General features: G+C 35.3%; 2 protein-coding genes across 2 annotated transcripts; one reads left to right on the forward strand and one right to left on the reverse strand.

Annotated features, from left to right (window-relative positions):
* Nucleotides 1-6502: 6502 nt before the first annotated feature.
* Nucleotides 6503-9576, forward strand: LOC142168889 (uncharacterized). Its single transcript, XM_075230060.1, has 8 exons — nucleotides 6503-6798; nucleotides 6995-7164; nucleotides 7221-7387; nucleotides 7484-7514; nucleotides 7652-8138; nucleotides 8531-8617; nucleotides 8810-8957; nucleotides 9376-9576. The coding sequence occupies exons 1-8, from the start codon at nucleotides 6503-6505 to the stop codon at nucleotides 9574-9576; spliced, it is 1587 nt and encodes a 528-aa protein (XP_075086161.1).
* A 7267-nt stretch (nucleotides 9577-16843) lies between these two features.
* LOC107767719 (S-adenosylmethionine decarboxylase proenzyme 4-like) lies at nucleotides 16844-18399 on the reverse strand. The gene has a single exon (XM_016586806.2). The coding sequence runs from the start codon at nucleotides 18333-18335 to the stop codon at nucleotides 17319-17321; it is 1017 nt and encodes a 338-aa protein (XP_016442292.1). The 5' UTR covers nucleotides 18336-18399; the 3' UTR covers nucleotides 16844-17318.
* Nucleotides 18400-19616: the final 1217 nt, after the last annotated feature.

Below are 19616 nucleotides of genomic sequence, written 5' to 3' on the forward strand. Positions count from 1 at the left end.
AATGTTGAGCGTTCTGGAGAGAATTTCTACCTCAATGATGAAGAGGGATCGTGCCAAGGGATATCCCTGTTTTAGACCCTTAGTGGATTTGAAGAAGCCATATCATATTCCATTTACCACTACAGAGTATCATTTATTAGACATGGTTCTCCAGATCATGTCGATAATCATCTCATTGAACCACATTCTTCTAAGAATGATGCATGTAAAACTCCAAGACACTGTCATAGGCCTTTGCCATATCAAGCTTGATAACAACATTCACCCCGTTGTTAGGTTTTTTAATGCCTTGGGCAATCTCCTGAACCAATATGATATTTTCAGATATGCTTCTTCTTCTAACAAAACCAGACTGGTTGGCAGAGATGATGTTTGGTAGAATTAGTGCAAGCCTGGAACAGATTAGCTTGGAAATGATCTTGTTGATGAAGTTGCTTAGGCTAATAGGTCTAAATTAAGTGAAGGAGTTAGGAAATTCAACCTTTGGAAGAAGAACCAAGCAGGCATTTGTCATATATCAAGGCATGTCATTTCCTCCAAAGAAGTCAAGAACCACATTGATTAAGTCATTTTTTATAACACCCCAACATGTTTGGTAGAATTTACCATTCATTCCATCTGGTCCAGCTGCACTGTTTGGGTTCATGGATAAAACAACTTCCTTTAGTTCACTTAAAGTAGGATCCTTGGTTATATTTGTGTTATCTTCTGGAGTGATCATAGTAGGGATGCAATAGAGAAGATCTTCTCTAATGTGGCCCCCTTGTTCAGTAAAAAGATCTTCAAAATAATTACAAGCAACTTCCCCTATTGCTTCATCACCTTGGATCCAATCCCCATTTTCATCCTTGATTTTGTGAATATAAAGATTCTTCTTCTACCCCTTATCAAACTATAAAAATATTTGGAATTGGCATCACCATCCTTGAACCATTGCAACTGAGTTTTTTTTCCAGAACGTCTTCTTCTAGTTTCAAGTGTTTGGTGTATTGAGCCTGTAGGTCATGCAGATTCTGTCTGTCCCCAGGATCATTGGATGCTGCCCATTTTTCTTCTGCTTCTTTGACCTTTTATTCAAAATCTTTGGGTTTCTGAAAGATGTCACCATATTGTTGTCTGGACCATTTGCTTAAAGCACTAGAAAAAGCCTTAAGTTTTTTTATGAAAGATCCACATAGCACTTCCATTGATAGGGCCATTCTACACTTCCTGAACTAGAGGCATAAAGGATTCATCCTTCACCCAACAGTTGAGGAATCTAAAGTATTTCTTGATTGATGTTTGTCTCAGATTCATCTCCATCAGAAGAGGAGAATGGTCTGAGCCAGTTGAAGCCAAGTGAGTGATGGTAGTTGCAGGAAAGGAGCTTAGCCAATTGTCACAAACTAGACCTCTGTCCATAGAAGCCCAAGTCAGTCAGACCACTGTCCTCAATCATGCTTAGAAAGTCAATGCTTTTGTTCATCTGGTAGGGAATTTCCCCAATTGAAGCAATTACATTAAAGTCCCCAATTACACACCAAGGAATATTGCATATGGTATACCTATGTCTCAAATTCTCCCAGAGTGGAGCTCTCAATGCTGGTTTGAATTTGGCATACACAACTGTAAGCTGAATAATTTCACCAAGTTCAACATGCTTCAGTTCAATGGTTATATGTTGTTCATCCTGATCCAGAAGAGTGCCAGTAAAGTCTTGATCCCAGAAGAGCCAAATTTTGTTATTGATATTGGCAGCAGCTTGGTTCATAGAGAGCTGAATTCTGAAGTAATCAAGGTAGAAATCAAAGTAAGGGTTGTCCCGAAATGGTTCCAACAAAGCAAAGAAGGAAAGTTTATAATCTATTTTGAGTGTTTTGAGTCTCTCAATAGCTCCAGAGGTTCTGATACCTCTAACATTCCAAGTGATTGTACTAATCATTTAGGAATGGTGGGGGTTCTTGATTTTGGTGGATTGTTGCTGCTTGATGGAGCTTTGCTTCTGGTAAGTCTTGGTGAAGGTCTCATTTTAGGGGGTTTCTCATGAGAAAATGTGAAACTGTCCTGTTTAGAAGCACCATTAACTGATATCGATAGGAGATCACAATGTTGATCTTCATCAAAACCATCATTGAACCCATCATCCTCTGAATCCCTAGTTAACTCATCCTCATATTGTATAGGTTTATATTCATCATCAACCTGACCTGAAGGATGTCTGTCAAAAGAGAGTATTAGAGCAGATTGATTCCCTGGTCTGGTTCAGTAGTTTCTGTAGGTGTGTTTGTGCTTGGGAGTTTATCTTTGTTAGAGTGTGCCACTACTATGTGAATGTCATATGCATTAAAAATTGACAATTATCCTCTTGGTTTGGAGGATGCCTTGTCATTGGGGTGGTGTTTGAGAATAGTTCTCAGGAGACTTGCCATGAGGTTCCTCTGAATGTTCAACTATATGATACCTACATTTTTCCTTTGAAGATCTCTTCTCTTTTTCTGACTTGGTTTATTTTTCTGTTTTGTATGTTGAATGAGAGCATCAGGAATAACATGACCTTTGCCTTTGTCCATTCTTTTTACTGCAAGTTGTTCTGCCTTGTAGCGATCATCAACAGGACCCTAAGTTGTATCTGGTTGAGTACCAATGATAACCGAGGTTCTAGAGTCATTTCTATGGTCAATCAAAGGTGCTAAAGCACACTCATGCAAAGCATGAGAAAAATCCTCACTTTTGGATCCCCATCCTGTATGGTTAAGGTTATCTCCTGACCATTCTCCTTTCCTCTATTAACTTCAGCATTACTAACAACATTAACAAGGGAATGGGAAGAGAGAGGATTCTGAGCCATAGAATCAACATCATTCTACATTGCAACTGAAAGATTCATAGAGGTATGGGTTATGATATTTATTTTAGCCTTCTGTTGTTTGGAGTTCTCAATTACCTGAGAGTGCTTATTTGAGTGCATCATCTGGTGGTGATTTGAGGTGAATCGTATATTTACAACTTCATGGTAAGCCAAAAAAAGAATATAAATTCTCATCAATGATTAACAGTCCGCCAAATATCTAGATAATGAAGCTCGGTTCAACATAATCTTTAACCAAACTCTTATTAATTCAAGCAATTCAAACTAGAAAACTGAGTTCAATTAGCGCAAGTAATAACATAAATAAGGCCTATGTCTACCCGGACATAAAATGAACTTTAGCTACGCACGGACTCTCGTCACTTTGTGCGTACGTAGCACCCACAATTACTAGCACATAACAATTTAAAAACATATGGGGTAGTTTTCCTCTCCCAAAATTAGACATGAGACTTACCTCGCTCCGAAATACCAATAACCGGCTCCAAACCCTTTTAACTCCTCAATTCAAAGCCAAACGATCCAAAACTAGTCAAACAACACGCAAACCAATAAAAATAGACTCCAACACCCATAATTAATTAATTTATAATAATTCTCAACTCCGCTTGAAAAGTCAATAAAGTTAACCCTCGGGCCCACGTGCCCGGATTCCTAAAATTTTCTAAGATAAACTTTACCCATAATGCCATGAACTAAAATATATAATTTATCCCTGATTCAATGTCTGATTTTGTGATCAAAATCCAAAAATACTAAATTTTAGGTTTTCTTCCAAATCCCATAATTTCTATAAAAATTCATGTTTAAATCCATATGTAACTCAGGTATTTACCTTACAACAAGTGGGAATAACTTACCTCATAATAGATGATGAAATCCTCCCCTCCAAGAGCTCCAAAAATCGCCCAACCAATTGAAAATGTGAGAGAAATGGGCTAAGTCCCGAAATAAAAGCTCACTGCCTAGGCCTTTCATCTTCGCAATCGCAGAAGCATCTTTGCGATCACAAAGGCCAAAATACTGCTACCCAAAAATTACTCTACACATTCGCGACCTCCACGTTGCATTCGTGAAGCCTTCTGACCCCTGCCCTTCGCATTCTCGGGCCACATGCTGCGTTCGTGAAGGATTAATGTCTGTCATGCCCATCTCCCCTTCCTTCTTTGTGTTCGCGGCCTCAAAGTCGCATTCGCGTTCGTAACCTCCAAGTCACGTTCGCGTAGTTACCTCAGCCTCTTCTCAGCGTTCGCGACCCCTGTGTCGCATTTGCGATGAGCAAATCCCAGCATCCCAAAAATCCTTCTTCGCGAACGCGTGAGACCCATCGTGTTCGCGAAGAACAAAACCAGACACGGACACCAGCAATTGCAAAACAAGGAAAAATGATCCTGAACCACTCCAAATCACACCTCAGGCCTCCGAGACCCCATCCAGTCACGCAAACCAGTCCCAATTCGAAATGCCACGAATAACATAAAAATCACGAATCGACGACCAAAATCCTTCTTTCAACTTTCAAATACTCAAACTTAGACGAACGTGTCTCAACCATATTTAAACATTACATAATGATACTAAACTCTATGTACAAGTCACAAATCATAAAACAAACCTATTTCAAGGCTCAAAACTCCAAACGGACATCGATAACACCAAAATCTGCTTCAAATCAAACTTAGAAAATTCTTAAGCTTTCAAAATGTCAACTTCCCATAATAAGCGTCGAAATACTCCCGGACCACCCGATACTCAATCCGAATGTACGCCTAAGTTCGAAATCATCGTACGAACCTATTAGAACCTTCAAATCTAGATTCCGATACTGTTTACTTAAAAGTCAAACCTTGGGCAACTCTTTCAACTTAAAGCTTCTGAATTGAGAATTTTTCATCCGAATCAACTCCGAACTTCCCGAAATTCAATTTTAACCACACGTACCAGTCATAAAATATGAAGTGAAGCTACTTGAGGTATCAAACCGCTGAACGGCACGCTAGAGATCGAAACGACCGGCCGGGTCATTACAGGTCCAATATTCTTTGTTTCCTTCTGGTTGTTTTCTTTCGTTGCTTCTAAAACCTAGTTGCTTTAAATGGGCAAGAAAAACCAACTAGTTGGGTCCAAGTGTTGCAATGCAAATATAATATTATTAACAGCCCCTTAAGTTATTCAAGAAGTTCTAACAAAGTCTTGTATTGTTATTTGTCTCAATCAAGTAATTATAATCCTACTGTGATTCCTAGAAGTCCTTCCATTATTTAAAGTAGAACAACACGCAGATACTGAGACAAGATATGAATTTTATGGGTTTTAGATTCTAGTTATTTATAAGTTATTACGTCATATATTAGTAATGATTTGTACAAACTTAATAATATTTTAAAAATAAATTCAATATATAGAGCAAAATTAGTGAATGCGGTCATACTCTTAGGGTACACACTAGCTCTGCCTCATGTATGTGAGAATGATTTCATGAGCATCTAGGTCATTCCCGTTCTAACGCAATATTGGGACAAAGAAAAATCTACGACTTTGTCGATGCTAAAATTCAGTAGTTAGATGAATAGGTACTGACATTTTTGAGGAGAAATGACTGACTTGAGTATGAGGGTAATTTATTCTATTTATGTATGATCGATTAGTTAGTTAGTTAGTGGTTAATGAGGTGCTTGATTAGTTAGTTAGTTACATTAGTTGTTAACAAGTAATATAACTAACTAACTAATCAAGCACCTTATTAACCCCCCCCCCCACACACACACACACACTGTGTGTGTGTGTGTGTTGTGTGTATATGTGTACGAGTTGTGTAATGAGAATGAGAATACACTTTATCTGTTCCATTCATTTTATCCTCTCTCGGATAACTTCCCTCTTCTTCCCTTCTTCCTTCTTTCTCTTCTCCCTCATAGCTAGGGTTTCTGCTGGTGCTTAATCACCAAAATTTAGCATAGTATCAGAGCATCGAGCTCTTAATTGAAGCTTAGAAATCGATCCTCCTCTTATTCTCACTCTATCCTTTGCTCTATTTTCTGAATTGTGACCTCGATATTTTGGTTAAAAACTCATGAAAATGCGACCGTTACTGCTGAAAATGTATCACATGTATCATCAGATGATGAATTTGAGGAAGGAGTGATAGTAGCACTCACTCATCATTTGTACTTAGCTCCCAGCGATACAGGTAGAATCTCCTTGATCTCGTTTTAGTTAACTGGCACTGATAACTACTCTCTATGGCATCGATCTATGTGAATTTCACTACTTGGCCGCAATAAGCTTGGGATTGTTGATGGCAGGCGGCCAAAGGAGCAGTTTCGTGAGAAGTACTAGTATCAATGGGAAAGGTGCAATGTAATTGTGTTGTCTTGGTTGATGAATTCAGTGGATCCGACCTTAGTTAGTGGCATTGCATATGATACTAGTGCTCAAATAGTGTGGATGGATATGTACGAACGATTTGATTAAGGTGGGCACAAAGGAATTCCCACCTTGAATCAAGGTACTGCATCTGTCTTTGTTTATTACTCAAAGCCCAAAGATCTATGGGATAAGTCTAAGCATGTAGTACCTACTCCTGATTGTGACTATGGCAAGAAAAAAGAGTTTATTGTGCATCTACAAAAATAGAAGGTGTACCAATTCCCGATGGAATTAAATGACTCTTACTCACAAGCTCGTAGTCAAATTCTTATGATGAAACCTCTACCTACAGTGAATCAAGCTTATGATATGCTCATGAGTGATGAGAGTCAAAGAGTTGTAGTTGTTTCTGCTGGAGTGTTAGGATCTTCTCCTACTGTAACCACAAATGCATATGACTCCACTGCATTGTATAGTGCTAAGCCTAATTTCAATCAAAAGTATAGGAAAAATTACAATGTTCAGTGTGAGTTTTGTAAAATGAAAGGTCACAATAAGAAAAACTGCTACAAAATAATAAGGTATCCGGTAGACTATAAGTTCAAAAATAAAGGGGGATCTGATGCTTACAATATAATGGTAGAACCTAGCCATGTTGTGCCTTTGTATACTAATCATGTCTCTCAAAACATGTCAATGAAACCTATGCCAATGCAATCCATGCTTGTGTACCATGGCCATCAGTATAATATGAGCTAAGTTGTTGAAGGCTTGCAGGGACAAGGAAACTCTGGCACCCAGACTCAAGCATGTTCTTCCTCCTAACAGCCTCACGGATCAGCAAGTACTTTTTGACAAGGAATGTCCCTTCACCAAGGAGCAATATGATCAGATAATGCTGATTTTGAACAATAGCCCAACTCCTCCTACTCAGGAAAATGCAACAGGTACTGATACTGCTCTTTTGGATCCATTAGCTCATAGGAATGGATCATTGATACAGATGCCACTAACCATATTGTGTCAGATGTTAATTTACTGTCCAAAACTTCCCTAATTACACCTTTTAAGCCTAGAAGAGTTCTATTACCTAATGGAGATGTTACTCAAGTTACTCATATTGGAGATAGTCATATTTCAGACAAAAATACTATTAAAGAAGTGCTCTATGTACCTCAGATCAAATTCAACTTGTTATCAGTCTCCAAAGTGACAAGAAACCTAAAATGATTTTCTTCCTTTTATCCTGATTTCTGTGTATTTCAGGATCTCTTCAATGGCAAGGTTAAGGAGATTGGTAGGTAAAGAGATGGTATGTATTTCATGTAGAAGCATGGTGCCACGAAGCTTACTACAGTCTCTTAGCTGCTGCTAGAATAAAGTCAAGAAATATTAACTCTCATATTGATATTACTCTATGGCATAAACGATTAGGACATGTCTCTAGTATGATTCTTAAAAAACTATTTCCTTCTAAACTAGCAAGTATTACTGACACTATAAATAAATACAATGTATGTCCATGTACTAAGCAAACCAGGTTGCCATTCCCTACTAGTTGTATTAAGAGCACTGATGCATTTGATCTAATTCACGTGGATGTTTGGGGCCCTTACAAATATGCAACCTTTGATAGTAACAAGTATGTTTTGACAATTATTGATGACTTCACCAGAATGACTTGGTTATTTCTTTTGAAACTAAAGTCTGATGTATGTGTTGTACTTGCACAATTTATTGTGTTTGTTCAAACCCAGTTTCACAAAACTATGAAGGCAATCAGAACTGACAATGGATATGAGTTTGTTAACTCTTTCTACAACACATTTTACAAAAATATGGCATTATCCATCAGAAGACCTGTGCTTATACTCCTCAGCAAAATGGAGTTGCTGAGAGAAAACACAGGCACATACTGGAGGTAACTAGAGCCTTAAGATTTCAGGATAATATCCCTATTAAGTACTGGGGTCATTATTTTCTTGTAGCTGTATATATTATCAATAGGATGCCATCTGTTGTCCTCAACGACATGTCTCATTTTAAACTGTTGTATGGTAGAGCACCTACTCTAGAGTATCTGAGAGTTCTTGGTTGTTTGTGTTATACCAAACAAGTTCAAGAAACATACAAACTCCTTCCCAGAGCTAAGCCTACTGTTCTTATGGGTTTTTGTGATACTTAAAAGGCCTATGTACTGCTGGATCTGGACACTCATTGTTTTTTCATCAACATGGATGTCTCCTTCATGGAAGATGTCTTTTCTTTTAAAGAATCTCTGTTCTCAGTACCACATGTGTTCTTGCCTACTAGATCATCTACTTATGATGAAGAACACACCTCATTTCACCCTCCTGCCTTCACTCATGTCAACTATATCCATATAGCTAGTAACTCAAGGTAGGACACCTCACTACAGCACCTTGCATCAGAAGTGTTGCAATCTTCTTTGCCTTCTCAGGATCAGAACTCCACTGGTCTAAGAAGATCCTTAAGGACCAAATAGGCTCCTATTTGGATGAAAGAATTTGTCTCTATGCCACGACACAAGTTTGTGCGTTACTCTATTGCCAATCATGTATCATATGCTAGGCTCTCTCTCAAGCATCAAGCTTATCTAGCTATTTTCTCTACTATAATGGAACCTACTTCCTTTGAAGATGTTGGTAAAGATTTTAGGTGGGTAGATGCTATGCAGGATGAGACTGCTACCTTAGAATCTAATCATACTTGCGATGTGGTCTCCTTACCCGATAGCAAAGTTCATATTGGCTGTAAGTAGATCTACAAAGTAAAGTACAAAGCCTCAAGAGAAGTAGAAATGTTCAAGTCCAGGCTAGTGGTCAAGGGTTATAGCCAACAAGGGCATTGATTATCATGAGACATTTAGTCCAGTAGTTAAAATGGTTACAGTCAGAACAATTCTGGTTGTTGATGCATTTGAGCATTGGCACATTCATCAGATGTATATGTACAATACTTTTCTCCAATGGGACTTACATAATGAGATCTATATGAATCAACCACAAGGCTTTTAGAGTCAGGGGGAGATCAGACCAACATGCAGACTCTTGAAATCCTTGTATGAACTTAAATAGGCATCAAGATAATGGAATACTAACCTATCTGAAGCACTGGTGCACTTGGGCTTCATGCAGAGTAAACATGATCACTCCTTGTTTGTAAATGGGACATGCAAGAGCACTATAATCATTTTGGTCTATGTGGATGACATGCTTCTCACTGGATCTAACTTGACACTAATATGTGACGTCAAAGCTAAGCTCCACCTGGCTTTTAAGATGAAGGAATTAGGAGATTTGAAATATTTCCTTGGCATTGAGTTTGCTAGATCATAGCAAGGTATTCTAATGCATCAAAGAAAATACACACTAGAGCTCATTTATGAACTTGGACTAGGAGCTGCAAGCCTGCATCCACACCTATTGAAACCAATGTCAAGCTGACTACTAAGGAATATGATGAACACACTGCATCCCTAATGTCACAGAAGATGAAATCTTGGCATACCACAGTAAGTACCAAAGGCTACTAGGAAAGTTACTCTACTTGACTGTCACAAGATCAGATATGGCTTTTAGTGTTCAGAAACTAAGTCAATTTATGCAGAAACCAAAGAGTTTCCATATGGAAGTTGCACAAAGAGTAGTCAGATATGTGAAGGGGAAGCCTGGACAAGGCATACTACTATTTAGAAAGAAGAGGAACGTTATCACAACATATTGTGATGCTGACTGAGCAGCATGCCCTCTCACTAGGAAATCAGTAGCTGGCTTCTTTATCAAGTACGATGACTCCTTAGTGTTCTGGAAGTCAAAGAAGCAAAATACTATCTCCGGGAGCCCTGTAGAATCAGAGTACAAAAGCATTGCATCAACAGAGGCGGAGTTGATTTGGATACTTGGTTTGTTCAAGGATATTGGGGTAGCAGTTGATCTTCCTGTGAACATTCACACAGATAGTAACATATAAATTCAAATAGCTGCCAACCCAGTGTTCCGTGAACCCACCAAACATATTAAGTTATACTGTCATTTTAAAAGAGAGAAGATACATAATGGGCCGGTGAAGACAGAATATGTGGAAATTGAGGAGCAGCTAGCAAACATTCTAACCAAGGGCTTAACCAGAGTACAACATGATTATCTGATATCCAAGCTAGGGGTACTTGATGTCTTCATACCACCTACCTTGAGAGGGGTGTTGAGGAAAAATGAGTGTATGAGGGTAGTTTAGTATATTTATGTATGATCGATTAGTTAGTTAGTTAGTGGTTAATGAGGTGCTTGATTAGTTAGTTAGTTACATTAGTTGTGTGTTATATATATATATATATATATATATATATATATATATATATATATATATATATATATATAAAGTGTAAGAGATGTGTAATGAGAATGGAGATACGATTTCATTGTTTCATTAATTTTCTCCTCTCTCATATAACTCCCCTCTTCTTCCTTCCTTCTCTTCTCCCTCGTAGTTAGGGTTTCTGTTGGTGCTTAATCACCAAACTTTAGCAGACAACATGAACATAGATTACATAAAAATAAATTAAAGAAAACGATCGATGGACAAATGATAAAAAGAAAATAGTAAATAATGGGTTGGGTGGCCGGGTTAGCACCCCTCGTCGCCTCTAATTCGGTGGTGCATCCTGGACTCAAGGGCGAAGCTAGAATGTAAGCTACGGGTTCCGTTGAACCTAGTAACTTTAATACAAATTCTATATTTATTTTGAGAAATTTATTTAATAAAATGTACACAATTAAATTTAGAACATAATTACTTACACCGGATGTTACTATCCTAAAGCTTAGAACCCATAAAATTCAAAACGTGCCGCCTTTGCCCGGACTTGGAGAACTACAATGGTGCATCGAAACAGTAAGTCCAAGAGAAAGAACTAAACTAGTTTGAACAATTTGAGTAATGAGAAATAAAATACTTAAGGAGAACTTTAAACGATTTCAAAGTTAATTAGAAGAGTTGTTCTATTTAATTGGCTTTTCCTTTTAACTTTATTGGTTTGTAGATGAAGGTGATTGCTAAATTCATTCATAAAATGGACGTGTCCAACGGCCCAGCTAAAGCGGAATAACTAGCTAAGAGGTTGGTCCGAGCTACGCTTCTACTATATTTTAGTGTCCAATCGCGAATTTGGGGAGAAATGCACAAATAACACACCTAGAAATGACATCATCTAACCACTCTAAAGAATTACTATTCAGTAATTAGTCAATATGTCTAAATATCCTTAATTATCCTAAAATTAAAAAATTTAGTTCAAATTTTCAGGACAAAATAAGTCTGGACTAATTCCTAAATAGCAGTCCTAAGAAGGGTTGTTAATACACTTTCCCCACAAATAGCCTATTTTAAGGGACTATTTAAGATATACATAGTCTTCCACCTTTTTTGTTTCTTGGAAACCAAATAAATATTTTTTTTTGTAGTAGGCAATTAGTTGCATTGATAAATTTTTTTGGTTGAAGTTAATGTGAAGAAGAAATAAATGGTTTAATCTTTTGTTTTTCTTCATTCTCGCGTCAAAGATGACAGATTTATCTAGATAGAAAATAGTAAATATACATAGAATTTATTTACTATTTATCTATTTATTATACGTAAAATATATATTTTACTAAGAAATGTTAAACACCGTTAATTTTTATTTGGAATGATTTTTATCTAGATAACCTCAAATGTTATCTAGATTTTTTATTATATACACAATATTTACTATACATTGACATAAAATTTATTATATACATAATATGTCAACGTATAGTAAATATTTATTTACTCTCAGCAATGATTTTACGTATATTTATTTTATGTCAACGTATAGTAAATATTATGTATATAATAAAAAATCTAGATAACGTTTGAGGTTATCTAGATAAAAATCATTGCAAATAAAAATTAACGGTGTCTAACATTTCTTAGTAAAATGTATATTTTACGTATAGTAAATAGATAAATAGTAAATAAATTCTATGTATATTTACTATTTGCTATCTAGATAAATCTGTCATCTTTATTTCTTTCGGTAAATAAAAAAATAAAGGGAACATATATTTTGTTAGATCTTAGATTTCTGTTAAAAATTAAAATTTGTTTAGTGTTATGACTAAAAATGCACCACTTTGTTAAAGTAAATGGACTATTAGTGCTACATGTGGAAAAACATGTATGACTTTGAGTCTAAAACAAAGATAATGTATATTTTTTGGCTTTTTCTTAATATTATGACTAAAAGTGCACCACTTTATTAAAATAAATGTACTATTAGTGCTGCATGTGAAAGAATAAGTATGACTTTAAGTCTAAAGCCAAATATCATGTATGGTTTTGAATTTTTTTTCTAGATTAATCATAGTTTAGTCTGTCGTTAAAATTAGACATATGGAAATGGAGAGATACCGTAGAGATGAGCCAAATTCCTCGATCACCACCACTGAAAATTCCCATCAATTCCCCTTATCCCAAGAACAACCATCTTCTCCAATTCCAGCAAATCACCAACGACACCAACGCCGCTATACTATACCCATTTCATTTGGCAGCTTCAAACAAATTTGTTTCAAAATGATAAATTTTAGCAACAAAGATGTTCCCAAATAGCTGCATATACACATCCTAATAGCTAGGGCTTTTCAAAACCGAACCGATTACTTATTGGTTTATTGGTATCGAATTATTGGGGTAATGGATGGTGAACTGTTTGAGATTTTATAATTAACGGCTTAACAGTTTGGAGGCGGATTACTCAATTTTCTTATCGGGTAAACCGTTAACCTGTTAAAAAATTTTATATTTACACTTTTACCCCTATGTATATAAAGTACTATTGAAACCTTAAATGGCTAAATCTCTAATTTCTATTTTCTAAGGCAAAGAAGTCGTCAGTCTCGTCTTTCTCTTGAACTGAGAACTGAGAAGTCAAAAAATCGAAATTTCAATGATTAATACGTGTATGTTTGTATGAGTAGTCTTGATGGTATTAAAAATTTGGTTAATACGTATATGGCACTATGAGTAGTCTTGAAGACTCTTCAATTAAAAAATATTGTTTGGTTAGATCTTAGATGGTATTAAAAATTTGGTATTGATTTGAAACTATTTGGTATTGATTGAATGATTGTTCAAAATATTTTTATTTGGTTTAGCCGATAAACCGTCCGATAATTGTTAATCCGGTACTAATCTGTCTGTTGTCTTATTGGATGGTTAACGAATTACTATATTTATAATCCAATAACCGTTAAGCCGAACCGCTAAGTGTAATTATCCGCCCGATCCGCCCCTTTCAGTAGCTAATAGGATTCAATATTTCAGATAATATATCAAACACATAAAAAAAGTGCCTCTTGACGATGAATAATCCTTTCTCTCTTGAAATAATACCAATTCTTTTCTTCTCAAAAGAGTATTGGTTTGTCTTGACACATGTCCAAGTTCCCGGCAAGATAATCTAGAAAAGTAACGAAAAAGAAGAAAGTAAAAATGTTGTCAATCATTAAAACATGGCTTAGGAACTGTGTTTGAAATCAAATGAGTAGAACTACCCGTACTACTTAAAAAATAGAAATACAATCATCATATTTTAATCAAAATAAACCAAAGTAAATGCAACACGTACCCTCCACCAATCTTTTTAGTTGCAAAAAGGTGACATTTAGAGCTTTCTTTTGTGCTTAAACGCATGCCAAGCTCTTTCAATGAAAGACTAATACGTGTTAACCAAAAACTAATCACTAATTAACAATGAATTTCTTGTTTACTCATTAATGTTGCTGAAAGGCAATTTCATTCCCACTATCATAGCCACATGTTTGATTCAAATTGGTATTAATTTAAACAAGCTATACCATAGCTACCCCACCTCATTCACAGTGAAAAATTAAATTTTCTTGATTAATTAGTCAATTGTTATGTTTATTTGAGTTTAATTTAAAGCTAATCAAGTGACTCCATAAACTTAAGTGTTTCCTTTGTTTTGATGGCTTCAGCAGGAATTCTAAGGATTTGAGTGCAGAATAGACAAGAGGTTCTTCATTTTTGTTCCTTCTGTAAGTTTCTTGTTTCCCTTTATTGTTACGTACTATATGTCATAAATCTTCAAAGTGTTACTTATAAGTTAACAAAATGGCCTTTTTAAAGTCATTTTCTCCTCATTTCCCCTATATTTCATGCTATCTGTATAGTATTAGGGCTATTTCATATGATAATAAAACTGCTAGCTACTAGCTAGGCTAGAAGCTTTCTTATTATGCTTATTTTTTTCCCTTCCGAATTGGAGGTATAGTTGGAATTTTTTTTCGTTTTTACATAAGTAGCAGAGAATTAGAATATTTTCAATTGAATAAAACAACAAAAAAAGGTTACTGTATTAAAGTTCAAACTCGTGATAATGACTATCTGCGTACAAGGACAGCTTGACAGGGTTGGAAGCAAAAAGAGTGAGAGATACTATATGAGTATAAAATTACGATACGTAAGAAGAGTCATAATTTAGATCAAATGTTGAATCGTACTTACTTCTTTGACTTTATTATGTTTCCTTGAGTTCAAAACTAAGCATAGGGGATTTTGGTGAGAATAAAATAAGGTTAGAAAGGACGTAAAACTTAATTTTAATAGAGACTACGATTATTCTTCAAACATTAATTATTACTATTTCATTTGCTAAACAAATGATCATTATAATGTCTTTAACATGCTTATTACTTGAAAAGACGAAGTGTTTTATGATAAAACATCTTATCATAATGATTGTAACGACGTGATTCATTAACATATACGAGCAAAAAAAAATATTAAAAATATTAATTGCGATTATATATATATATATATATTTTTTATAAAGGAAACCCATTTCCTTTAAAGTGATTATGAAAGATAAAATTAATATTGACCCATCGGTACTTTACCTAAATACCTGTTTGACTCGCACAAAAGAAAATAATTTTTTAGTCTTAGAATATTTGTGTAGGTTCTCCTCACGACATCAAGTCTAGAAGTTTTTCAAGATGGGTGAAATATTACTTAAAAAGTCACCGATAATTTGAAGGATTTTTATAGAATTTTTAAAACCTACTGGAGACTTGCAAAATCGAACAATTCCTGTTTTGAAGCATCGTCAAGAGAGAATGGATTATTCAATTGTTCGCTGCTCATATGTTTTCTACGGGGCATCATGCATCGGCTACTATAGTAGAAATGACACCAGGTAGCCACTCTAAAGGGTTACTATTTAGAGTTAGTCAGTGTGTCCTGAATTTTAGTTTTTTAGTATAATATTTTGGGACAAAAGTTGTCCTGAATTGTCCAAAAATTAAGATTTTAAATTCAAACTTTTAAGACAAAATAAGTACGGGCTAATCCCCAAATAAAAGTTCTAAGAGGGACTATTTTCGCATTTCCCCCGCTGCTATATGTAAGGCCCATAATGCATATTGCGTTGTTATGCTTTTGGAATTTTAAGAGCCCACTCCTCCTTTGGTCTATTATGGGCCTTGCAGAGTGGAAATGACACCAGATAGCCATTTTAAGCATGTTATTTAAAATATATCCACAGTTTACAATATATGTAAAAATTAGGTAATTTCGCTCAAACTTCAGGACACGGCATCCTAGAGTTTAAACCTTAAAGTTCAAACTTCAGGACATCGTGTCCTAAAGTTCAAAAATTGTGTCAAGAAGTTCGAATCTTATGTCCTAAATTTTAAATTAGTAGTTTAGAAATTCATGACACTTAGTCTTGAATTTCAAATTAGCAGCTCAAAAATTCGAGTGTCCTGTATTTTTAAATACAGGATACTTAGTTCTGAAGTTTAGGTGAATTGACTAATTTTTTAATACATTATAAATTATTGTTATATTTTAAATAGCGGACTTAAAAGTGACTATTGATGCACTTCATCCTTGCAATAGTAGCTAATACATTTGGATTTGGGACCTCATTATGGGTGGATCTAGGGGGAAAATCGCGAATAGCCATTTCTCAGTTATTGTAATTTAAAAATAGCTATTGTCCTAAGTTAAATATGACAAGTGAAATTTCAGGATAATGATTATTTTTTACTTGTGGAAATTTAAAACTTTCAAGACATAGCTATTTTTCAGAGACATAACAGAATCTATGTGAATTCCCACTTTGTTAGAAAGCGAATGCTTATAGCAGACAGTGCAGTGATCGAAAAGTCATAATTTAATTCACAATGTCACATGTTTGATTCGATTGTCTCTGCTATTTAATCTCATTTCTTGTTAGCAATGTATATGGAACGTATGTTTGTATAATGGGAAGGCATATATAAGACACATATATAAGCAAGAGACTATTTCTAATAAACACTCGACAAGAAAAATGAAATAGAAGCAAACGATAATATACTATATTTTTTCACTCATAATTGTACATTATTTATCTAATTAAGATGCATGCTTAATGACGGAGGAAAAAACGGGCACAAGTTCATGCAAGTTCTCATTAGAGACAAAGAGATGAGAAGGAAGACAAAATGAAAACCTAGCAAGAAAAAGATCCATGCACTTTTCACTACTGCAAGACATTAACAAGGCAATCTCAAAACAAATTTCTCTAGGCGTGACAAACATAAGTGGGGTGCATTATCATGATATATCAACCTAAGGCCACTATCTTCCCTTCTAAATCTTTTTTGGAAATTTCGTTTTTTTATTTTAAGTAATTGCATTTTTTCCATGAAACGAACAATGACACTATAGGATAATTTTTTACTTGCATCACTCTACACAAGTCAAAGCTTACATTGATCATCAAGATCATCCCACCATCCAATCCAATGCAATTACATAACTCATGCATATCAATATTCTACTTCATTTTTAATTAAAAAAATTTCAACTAAACTCTAGCAAAATAAAAATAAGATAATAGAAAATACAAAGAAAAAAAAAAAGGTCACCTACTCCCTCTCTTTACTCTTTCAAAACCTCTTCCAACATATCTACCATCACCGATGGTTGCACCACCAGTTCACCATCTTCCTACCACCATCACCACCGCTGCCATTCCCGCCACCGCCTACTTCCGACAAGACGTAAAAGTCTGAAACACCACACTTCCGACAGCCGGAAAATCATCCATTGTGCAGCTCCGGCATTTCATTCCTAGTGGCTCCACAGCTTTAACAATCCTCGTCCAAACCTCGTTGCTTGTCGACGTAGTCGAAATCGACATAGTCCCCGGTCGGAAAACTTGCACAACTTTCTTCAAAATATTCATAATATCATTCGGATCATCATAAATTGATCCAACACACTCATAACTCGCATAACTAAAACCATCTTCAGGTGTAACATGAATAGTAGAATAACGATCACCATCAATTCCATTCATTGAATAACCACAAGGATCAAACATAAAATCACAAATCAAAGCATTAGGATTAATATCACTAATACCCGTTATCTCAGTCATCTCATTTGCAGCCATAGTTGGATGTTTAAAGAATTTCCTAGCAAGTACTCGGTCAAGTTCTGTCATGCAAATTTCTATAGTGAAAAGTTCATTTGGGATAATGCTAATTTCAAAAGGGTCATAAAATTTGTCACAAGCAGTGAAAACATGCCAAGAATGAGAAATGAATTTTGAAGGCATAACAGAGGCTTTTTTGTAGCAAAGATGAATAGGTAATTGTTCTTGTAAATAAAAGATTTCATCTTTGAAATTTGTGTGAGGGAAAGGTTGAGCTTTTGGGAAGATAAAATTGCCTCTTGTATACCTACACTCACTTATGACAAATCCCATTTCACATGAGAATTGGATTAAAGGAAGAATAGATTTTAGTAGTTGTGTGGTGCCACATGTTTTGATAATAATCTTGGTAGGGTAAACAAAAAGGCTTGATTCTGATAGTACGTAAGAATCAAAATATTGGTTTCCAACAGCTGACACTACAGTGCATTGAACTGCATTTAATACTTCCTCTATTGACTCAAAGTCCAGCTGCCGGAGACCGCCCATTCCGATCACCGGATCGTCACCGGAGAAGTGTAACTCCAGTCTTTTTTCAAATCCTTCAAATCCAGAAACAGCCATTGATGATCAAACTTTGAAATTGAAAGGTGTTTGATAAAAAACAAAAAAAAACAGAGAGAGAAGTGGAGGTGGGAAGAGTGGAACAGGGAAGTGAGTATATATAGGGGAATAAGATGGGGGAGGGGATGTTAGGGGGTGGGGGAGAAAGGGGGCATGCTGGGGTGAGGCAACAAAGAATAATAATTGTAGGCATAATGAATACAAGATGATGGTATGAAATTGTTTTGTTTGTGTGTTTGTGAGAGAGAGAGAGAGATCTTTCTTTTCTTGAGACAACAACATGAATCCAAATTCATTTCCATGCGCAATTCTTGTTTTTTTCCTTTCTCCCCTCATTTGTTGTCTATATTTTGAGTACTATTCACTCTATTTCCTGCACTCAAACCTTGAAAACAACCTATTATAATTGTCCCAAGGGTTAGCTAAATGGTCAACATTCAAGAGATTACAATCGGAAATGTCATCTAATTCAATTATCTCTTGACTAAGGCTAATCAATTAAGCCTGTCATACTTTCTTATTAACTAGTCCCATGTAAAAAATCAAACCATTGTAATTGGTGTTCCTATGGTTTGTTCTCATTTTTTCTCCTTGAGAGTCAAATATATAAATATAAATGGCTTATTTGATGTATTAATTTTACTTCAAACAAAGGAGTGTTTTGTTCAGTACGAAAATAATAAAATAACAATATATATGTACATATATATTTTATAAACAAAGTAAACATTAGTTTGGGATTAAAGTAGAGTCTTCACAATCTCAAATCTAAACTCATGTACTAACTAAACAGTGATATATGTGGACATCTTTTACTTGAAATTCTGCATATGATACTAACTTGTAGTTTGAAATATGTATACATCATGATGATTTCATTGAAATGGCTAGGATAAATTTGGGTACATGTTACATATGTTAGTAATAAGCGTGTAGTATATAGGTTGAAAATATGAGAGACCAACGTACCCTAGAAAATCACATGGCAGCTTAGTAAAACAGAGACACAATTATAAACAAGATGCTTGAATGCATGACATCAATTATTAGAGTTTGCTACGAGGAGGCATGCAAGCTTTGTCTAATCTATATCTCTTCCCTTATATAGATATTCTCAAGTGGACACACTAAGCTAAAACACTTTGAAAATGATTTATACAACAATAAAAATAATTATGCGTCAATCCCAAATAAGTTGAGATCGATTAAAGATCTACAGATCAGTCCATCTTTTTCTTTCACAGAGGTAAAATTGTGCTTTAACACATCCGTTTTCTTGCC

The sequence above is a fragment of the Nicotiana tabacum genome, chromosome 14, assembly GCF_000715075.1.
Source record: "Nicotiana tabacum cultivar K326 chromosome 14, ASM71507v2, whole genome shotgun sequence".
NCBI classification, from domain to species: Eukaryota; Viridiplantae; Streptophyta; class Magnoliopsida; order Solanales; family Solanaceae; genus Nicotiana; species Nicotiana tabacum.

Bases quoted from the DNA above. Each gene is read 5' to 3' on its own strand.
- LOC142168889 (XM_075230060.1), top strand. From the start codon at position 6,503: ATGGAATTAAATGACTCTTACTCACAAGCTCGTAGTCAAATTCTTATG. The intron at 6,799-6,994 runs GTATCCGGTAGA...GAAGGCTTGCAG, and splicing joins AACTGCTACAAAATAATAAG to GGACAAGGAAACTCTGGCAC. The intron at 7,515-7,651 runs GTAGGTAAAGAG...ATAAACGATTAG, and splicing joins TGGCAAGGTTAAGGAGATTG to GACATGTCTCTAGTATGATT.
- LOC107767719 (XM_016586806.2), bottom strand. From the start codon at position 18,335: ATGGCTGTTTCTGGATTTGAAGGATTTGAAAAAAGACTGGAGTTACAC.